The 8622-nt window shown below is 51.6% G+C and overlaps 1 protein-coding gene across 1 annotated transcript; it reads right to left on the reverse strand.

The window, feature by feature from the left end:
- Window positions 1–400: 400 nt before the first annotated feature.
- Window positions 401–7100, reverse strand: IL10RB (interleukin 10 receptor, beta; the record flags this gene model as incomplete). The annotated part of the gene is made up of 6 exons (XM_009077074.1): window positions 401–554; window positions 1892–2049; window positions 2298–2448; window positions 2982–3145; window positions 5439–5608; window positions 6977–7100. Coding segments are annotated over 6 exons (921 nt in total), but the record flags the coding sequence as incomplete, so codon positions are not given.
- Between the last annotated feature and the right edge of the window lie 1522 nt (window positions 7101–8622).

Here is an 8622-nt window from a genome sequence, read left to right on the forward strand (position 1 = left end):
AGCAGATAAGTCTATATGTATATACATAATATTATACACTATATATACATATATAAATACACCAATTTACACACAGATGTTTAATTACACAGGAATATGTAGGTACACATATTCCACACAGAAATACACAACTATCCATTGTGTCCATGAGTCCCAAATCTTTCCCATGTCGTGCCAGGCATTCCCTGGCTCCTCTGGTTGTTGCTGCCAACAGTGGCACAAATCCTGTGTCCTTCAGCTCCTGTTCTCAGTCGAGGTGTCCTGACCCAAACCTGCCCCAGCTCCAGGGGCTCCTCCTGCCTGGCGCATGGAGTTGCTCCCCATGCCCCGAGGTGGCGGTGGGTGAACGGTCAGGCCTCTCCTGGAGGTGCTCCAGCTGCAGAGTGGGAATGTGCTGAACCCTGGAGCTGCTCTGGAGGTGTCTCCTCAGCCATGCTCTCCTCACGCTGCTCCTGAGGCTCCTCAGCCACCACGGTGACCCAGTCCCAGTGTAGCTGCTCCTCGCGCGGCGCTGGGCAGAAGGACGGCGCAGAGCTCGGGGGCTTGTTCAGGAACTGCAGCACAGGAGAGGGGAGTTAGAGCTCTCTGAACCATGAACCATCCTTGCTCTTCACACACTGAGCCATCCTCCTTGCTCTTCATACACTGTACCACCCTCCTTGCTCTTCACACACTGAACCATCTGCCTTGCTTTTCACACAGGGACACCAATGTCATGTCCCCTCCGGCTGTGACATCCTGTACCAGGCTTGGAAGTGCCTTTATTTGCTGGAAGAACCCCAGGGCTGAGAGAGATCTTTGGGATATAAACTTGCCTTACAATAAATCAAACTCCTAAGTTTTGTTTGGAGACAAACACAAATGGTGATTTGGGTGAAGAGGAAGGAGCTCACAGGGAGATTTGTCTTAAGAGCTCCGAGAATCACTGGCCAATGCTCCCAGGGACATGTTGGGATTGCTGGGGCTGTGCAGGGCCAGGAGTTGGACTGATGATCCTTGGGGGTCCCTCCAGCCCAGGAGGTTCTGTGGTGCTGTGAAATGTGACTTGTTCCTGACACCTCAGAGAGCAGAGACACCACAGTGATGCTCTGTCAACACAGCCAACAATCCCAAAGGACAAAGGAAGGAGATTTGCAGGGCCACAAGGTTCAAAGAGAAAATGACTTCATTTTAGTCCTGGAATATCACAACCTCCTCCCACTCCCTGTTCCACTAACAGGTTGAACCAGCCTCAGGAAACAACCTGGACTTTGGAGGAGGTTGTGACAGCATTTGGAAGCCAACACAAGGACACCAGCTGAGCTGCACAGAGCAGTGACAGGTGGGGTAGCCCAGGGGCAGGTCCAGGGCACTTGCTGGAGCAGGACCACTGCACCTTGTTCTTGTCACCTGGTCCCTGTCTGATACCTTAGAGTGTTTTACATGGGCAGAGTCATGGAATGGGTTGGGTTGGCAGGATCCTAAAGCCCACCCAGTGCCAGCCCTGCCCTGTGCAGGGACACCTCCCACCAGCCCAGGCTGCTCTGGCGCAGTTAGTCTACCCCAGGTCACTTCACTTCCATTAAAACTCGTGGTCACACCTGTGACAGAACTTTGCTGCAGGAGAACTCAAGTGCTATTCTAAGCCTCAGAGGAGGCAGGAGATACAGAGCTCTTGGTTCAAATGAGGAACTAAAGTTGGCACCTGTTAATCTCTCACTTCAAAAGAAAAAAACTCTTCTGTTTCTGAGCCATTTAAAGCAGCTCTTTACACCTCACAAGATCACTGAGCATCAGGTGCAAATGCAAGGGCAAAATAAAGAAGCTCTAAAGGTTTTTGGCCCCAAGAGCCTTGGAGAAGCAAGTGGTGCTGCTGAAAAAGCTGATTGGTGTGTGTTAGGCAGAAACAAACCTCTTTCAGGTGCTGAGGGAAGGTGTATGAAGGGAAGAAAACATGTTTGGTGAGTCGATACAGGTAAAAGGAGGAGAAGAAACAAACAGGAATAGATACAAAAACGACCAACATGGACCCAATCAGCACAGTCACAATGAGCCACACAGGAGTGACACCTGTAAGAGACAGGGAGAAGGCAATTAAAACTCTAGTTATTAATTTCTTGAGTAATTATGCTCAAAATATAATTTTCTCTATGGAATTCCTCATCCCTGGGAGTGCACCAGGCCAGGATGGGGCTTGGAGCAGCCTGAGCTGGTGGGAGGTGCCCTGCCCATGGTTGGCACTCGATGGGTTTAAGTCCCTCCCAGCCCAACCCTTCCATGGGTTTCCCAGTTCCCCCCAGCACAGCCCCAGGAGTTACCATTGTGCGTGGTTTGTTCACACAGTTCCCTGCTCAGCTCTCCTGTCTTGTTCCACTCAGGGATCACTCCTTGCACTTGGACACAGTAAACTGTCCATGGCTCCAGCTGGGCTAAGATTTCAGAGTTGTGTTTAGTATCTACATGAGGTACCTGAAAAGAGGAGAGGACAACACATTCGAGGAGTCTGAAAGCAGGGATGAGGAGCTAAGGACTTAGCTAAGGACTTAGCTCAGGAATGACAATTACACTGAGTAGGACAGAGCTGCAGCATGAAAGAGGCTTTGAAGGGCAGAACGAAACACTTCTCCAGTTGAACACCCTGAGCTCTCCCAGCCTGGCTCCAGGGCCATGGAATCATGGAATGGTTTGGGAGGGACCTTAAAGCTCATCTTGTTTATATATATAGGTTCCTTTCAGTCACAGAATCATCACAGAATCCTAGACTGGGCTGGGTGGGAAGGACCTCAAAGCTCATCCCATCCCACCCCTGCCACGGGCAGGGACACCTCCCACCAGCCCAGGCTGCTCCAAGCCTCATCTGACCTGGCTTGGAGCACTCCCAGGGATGGGGAATCCACACCCTCTCTGGACAGCCTCCAGGAGCTTCACCAGGATGGTGTTTGAGCAGGAAAAGCAGAGAGGAAAGCCACAGAGGACAATACCCAGGCAGAGGAGGTCAGGGCTGCTTTGCTGCCTTTCTTCCAGTACCAGATCCTGTAATTCCAGGAGCCATAATATTGCCTCAGGGGCCACTTGTCCTCATCATGGTCAGCAAAAGGACCTGAGAAATCCACGTGCAGAGACCCAGACTCCGACTTCACCTTCACCTCGGGAGGCCCAATGAGAGCTGTGGGTGGTGGGAGAGAAGAAAGAAGGGGATTCAGCTCCATCCTGGTTTCAGTTTGACATCCTTAGACATCCCGAGATAATTCACCTTTTAAATAATTTGATCTGTTAGGAGAAAGTGATTTCTTCAGGCATAAATCAATTCTTTCCTTCCAGAGCTGCTCTGGGAAGGGATTTCTCACAGTTAACCAACAGACACCACTGCAAACTCCATCGCCCACACCCTCAGCCAGCCCAGTTCCCTCCGGCCGCCTGTGGTCACTCCTGGGAGAGGAAGGACTACGCCCATGGTTACTACCCACTTCTCCTTCTGGCCAAGCTGCCACATCTGTCCTTCCTGAGCAGGGAAGGGATTTGGTGTGGTTTGTTCACTGTGATCACTTTGACAAACAGAAGCATTGGAATTGGGATGTGCTGTCCAGGGAGGTGGTGGAGTCACCACCCCTGGAGGTGTCCCAGGAGCTCAGGACGTAGCACTCAGAGCTCTGGGCTAGCTGTGAAGTGGTGATGGGTCACAGGTTGGACCTGGTGGTCTCAGAGGGCTTTTCCCACCTCAGTGACTCTGTGAATTGTTTCTCCATCTCTGACTGTTTGTTCCTTGTGAACATTTTGCAAATGCCTCGTCCTTGTCACGGTGTTGTGGCACCAGCTTAATTATCTCACAAGGAACTTACAGTTCCATAAATCTGATGTAATTCCAGCAAACTCTGCCCTGGTTGCTCCTACTAAAGTTCTGTCTGGCCACAGACATGCTATAAAATGTCTAAGGAATTGTTTGGGTTGGGAGGACCCTAAAGCTCATCCAGTGCCACCCCTGCCCTAGGCAGGGACACCTCCCACCAGCCCAGGCTGCTCCAAGCCCCATCCAGCCTGGCCTAGAACACTCCCAGGGATGGAGCAGCCACAGCTGCTCTGGCCAAGCTGTGCCAAGGCCTCAGCACTCAGGGTTAGGGTTAGGGTGGGGTAGAGATTTCCAGGGATCTCCTTAGGGAGCTGCAAAGAGAGATAGAGACAGCACAGGACATGGTTCAGTCAGGGAAGGTGCAGAGGAATGTTCTAAACCTGCACAGCTAAATCCCAGACTGATCAGGGTTGGAAGGGACCTCTGGAGCTCACCCAGTCCAAGCTCCTGCCCAGGCAGGTCACCTAGAGCAGGTGACACAGGGACACCTCCAGGTGGGTTTGGATGTCTCCAGACAGGGACACTCCACACCCTGAATCTGCTCTGAAGGCCACATGACCTCAAATGTATGTCAAAGGACACCTCTGTTAATTATTCACCACTTTGCTCTCTGCTCTGAGAACCCATCCACACCTTTTTATTGCATCTCAGTACACTTTCTTCCTCCTTGCCTCTGGCTGACAGCTCCAGAGTTGCATTTTTTCCATCCATGGTTCAGTCTTCTGCTCTAGGCTGATGAAATTGTGCCACTGTAGTGGGTTTGAGGAGATAACCAGGAAAAACCTTTCGAAAACCAATGCTGTTCACTGTAAAATTCCACTCAAGAATCCAGGAGTGAGGAAACTGATGCAAATGGAGGCAGAAAAGAAGCACATTTGAAAGGTTTTTCTCACTGGTGAACAGAAGTTTCCTGTGTGGGTTTGTCTTACTGGAGAAAAATTCTTGGGTTGTATTAACTAAAGAACCTAAAATACTTGGGGCAAGGCCAGAGGAGGCCACAAAGCTGATCAGAGGGTTGGAGCAGCTTCCCTAGGAGAGAGTTGAGGCTGTTCGACCTGGAGAAGAGAAGGTTGTGTGGAGACCTCAGAGCAACCTGCAGGAGCTGAAGGGGCTTCAGGGAAGCTGCAGAGGGATCTGTGTTAGGAGCTGCAGGGACAGGACAAGGAGCAATGGGGAGAAATGGAGAGAGGGAATATTAGGTGAGATCTTAGGCAGAAGGTTTCCCTGTGCAGGTGGTGAGACACTGGCCCAGGTTGCCCAGGGAGGCTGTGGCTGCCCCAACCCTGGCAGTGTTCACAGCCAGGTTGGCTGAGCCTTGAGCAACCTGCTCTGGTGGGAGGTGTCCCTGCCCAGGGCAGGGGTTGGGGCTGGGTGGTCTCCAAGCTCCATCCCAACCCCTACAATTCTATGAATCCATGAATCTCTCCTCAGAAGAGATTTCAGGTTACCAATACCACAACTTACTCTGTTTCTGCCTTCAAGTGTTACAACTCTGATTTTACAGTTCAACATCATTAAGTTGAAACGTGATCTGCATCCCAGAGCTTCTCTCATGGAGCCAAATTGTCTAGGAGCATTGGGAGCAGCATTTTGTGGGGAAGAAAAGCCTTACTGTCATCCATTGGCTTGAACCTGAGGGTGACCCAGTCAGAATGGTCCTGTCCTGCCTCTGCTCTGAGCTGCAGGACATAGTCCCCGTAGGCAGACAGGGAAGAGATGTCACACTCTGTCAGGCTCAGGTTTGTCGTCACGTTTTCATAGGCCTCTCCAGGGAAATTGATGCTGCAGGGAAGAGAAACATGTGATGTGTAAGTTAGAACTACTTACTAGTTGTAACTGCAAGTCTTTCCACTTGATGAACAGGAGAAGTTCTGGCACAGAAGTAAGAAGAAGTAGATTCGGGGTATGGATAAGGATCACACAGAATTCAGGCAAGACAGGGAGACACTGGAGAGGGTCCAGGAGGGCCACAAAGATGACTGTAGGAAGTTGGCCTGGTTAGTCTGGAGAGGAGACGACTGAGAGGGATCCCATCAATCCCTACAAATGTCTCCCAGGGGTGTCAGGATGGTGCCAGACTCTGGTCAGAGGTGCCCAGGGACAGGATGGGGAGTGATAACCATAACACAACCACACCAAGTTCCACCTCAGCATGAGGAAGAGCTTCTATCTGTGGAGGTGCAGAGCACTGGGACAGCTGCCCTGGGAGGGTGTGGAGTGTCCCTGTCTGGAGACATCCAAACCCACCTGGAGGTGTCCCTGTGTCACCTGCTCTAGGTGACCTGCCTGGGCAGGGGCTTGGACTGGGTGAGCTCCAGAGGTCCCTTCCAACCCTGATCAGTCTGTGACTCTGTGATACAAATCCACCATAAAGTCAGATGGAAGTTCTGACTGAGTGAATATATTCCCTTTTCCTGGCAGTGGTTCCAGCCCCTGATCCACCAGACAGGAGTTACCAGACAACTCTGCAAATACCCAGGCAATCAATATCCCTGTGCACAGCTCTGCTCTCCAACCTGGACTTTGCTCACAGCTGCCTCCATGATAAGCATGTAAGGAAAAGCCAAAACAGAGGCTGAGAAGTGACCTGGAACTGCTTATGGAATAGAATCACAGGAGGTTTGGGTTGGGAGGGACCTTAAAGCCCATCCAGTGTCCCCCCTGCCCTGGGCAGGGACACCTCCCACCAGCCCAGGCTGCTCCAAGCCCCATCCAGCCTTGATCAATATAGAATATTCTTTCTGGTTTGCATCTAAAGGTCACCAGGAATGTAGTGATCAACAGGCAAAGGTTACCAGGAGCCCAAAAAATCTTCCTTCCACTAAACATGGAAAAGAGAAGCTCCAGGGAAACCTCAGAGCCCCTTCCAGTGCCTCAAGGGGCTCCAGGAGAGCTGAGAGGGACTTGGGACAAGGGCTGGAGGGACAGGACACAGGGAATGGCTTCCCACTGCCAGAGGGCAGGGACAGGTGGAGATTGGGCAGGAATTGCTCCCTGTGAGGTGCTGAGGCACTGGCACAGGTTGCCCAGAGCAGAACTCTTACTGAGGTCAGCAGAGAAACCTCTGGGAAGTCAAAAGGAAGGAACAGATCCTGACAGAGCTCTGGAAAGGAAACAAAAGGTGGATTAAACACCACGTCCCAGACCTACCTCTTGGCCCTGACGGTGTAGCTGATACTCCCTCTGGGAAACCTTGGTGCATCCCACTGCAAAGTGCTGTGCAGATTGACTGAGGTAATTCTTGCATTCTGAGGCTTCGGTACAATTGCAGACACTGTGGAGGAACCAACCCCAAACATCAGTGTGTTTCCTCCAGCAGCTGCTCAGACACCCCAACTTGGGCACCGTCTGCTGCCTCTGCCTGGCTCAAAGCCCTCTTTGCAGCCAGACTCCAGCACCACTAGAGACCAGTGTCACTGATTTAATAGACTCACATATGATATGTTTTATGGAACATTTAATATACTTCATGTAAATCCTGGTGCCTCCTGAGCTTATGCAACACAAGTCACCTGCCCAATGCCTCCCAGGGAGTCTTTGTGGTACCATTTGCTGTGCATGACTGACATGGTACTGCCCAAACTCAGGGCAGGAATTCTCCCTGGGACTGTGAAACCTGAGTTTTCCTCTCCCTGAGATCTCCTTGAGATTATCAAACTCAATTCTTCCAAGCAGAGCTCCAGTCTCACTAGGGGAATAACCTAGGGAATCCCCCTAGGTTGGGGAGAGAGAAACCTTCAAAGGTAAGAGGTGTTTCCTTCCCCTTAAGGGTGGGTCATGGCAAGAGGTATTAAGTATAATTAAGTCTCATTAAGTCTCATTAATCAGCACTTTGTGACAAAAACGCAGTTGTTTTCCTTCCTTGAAACAGAATACAAGAAAGCCTAAAGTGGGGTGAAGTATCCATGAGTCGTCTGTTCCTGTGTTGATTTCATTGTCCTTCCACAGTTGTTGGTATGGAGAGTGAAACAGAAGATAGTGGCCCATTCTAGCAACACAAACAGGCAATGCACACAAACCCTGTCAGATAAATAATCCATTTTATACGTCTGTGGTTCACAGACTCATCAGGGTTGGAAAACACCTTCGAGGTCATCCAGTCCCAGTGTCACCACCATCATCACCCCTAACCCTATAGCTCCTTCCAGTACCTCAAAGGGCTCCCAGACAGCTACAGAGGGACTTGGGACAAGGGCTGGAGGGACAGGACACAGGGAATGGCTTCCCACTGCCAGAGGGCAGGGACAGGTGGATATTGGGCAGGAATTGCTCCCTGTGAGGTGCTGAGGCACTGGCACAGGTTGCCCAGAGCAGCTGTGGCTGCTCCATCCCTGGGAGTGTTCCAGGCCAGGCTGGATGGGGCTTGGAGCAGCTGGTGGGAGGTGGAACTAGAGGAGCTTCAGGGTCCTTCCAACTCAAACCACTCAGGGATTCTATTATTCTATAGCATCTGATTTCTCCTCGTGGTCACCACCCCGGACCCTCCCCAGGACACTGTCCCTGCTCTGAGGACAAGGTCTGAGGTAAACTCCCAGGAAAAACCTCACTCCAAATCTCACTTCGCTGCCAGCCCTTCCTGCCCGAATAGCCTCCAGGTGAACTTTTACGGGGCACTGTGTGCGCAGAGAGCAGAGGACATTCCCGCGGTGTGAGCTCAGAGCGCAGGGGACGCTCCCGTGGGTGTGAGCCCCGCGGGGCAGGGAGGGAGGCAAGTCCCATTTCCCGGCACGGAGAGAACAGGCGGGGTGACACGGCCCGGGGCGGTGGGACCGAGTCCCACCGGTGGGACATCCCTC

Source organism: Acanthisitta chloris, unplaced genomic scaffold, assembly GCF_000695815.1.
Source record: "Acanthisitta chloris isolate BGI_N310 unplaced genomic scaffold, ASM69581v1 scaffold15606, whole genome shotgun sequence".
Taxonomy (NCBI): domain Eukaryota; kingdom Metazoa; phylum Chordata; class Aves; order Passeriformes; family Acanthisittidae; genus Acanthisitta; species Acanthisitta chloris.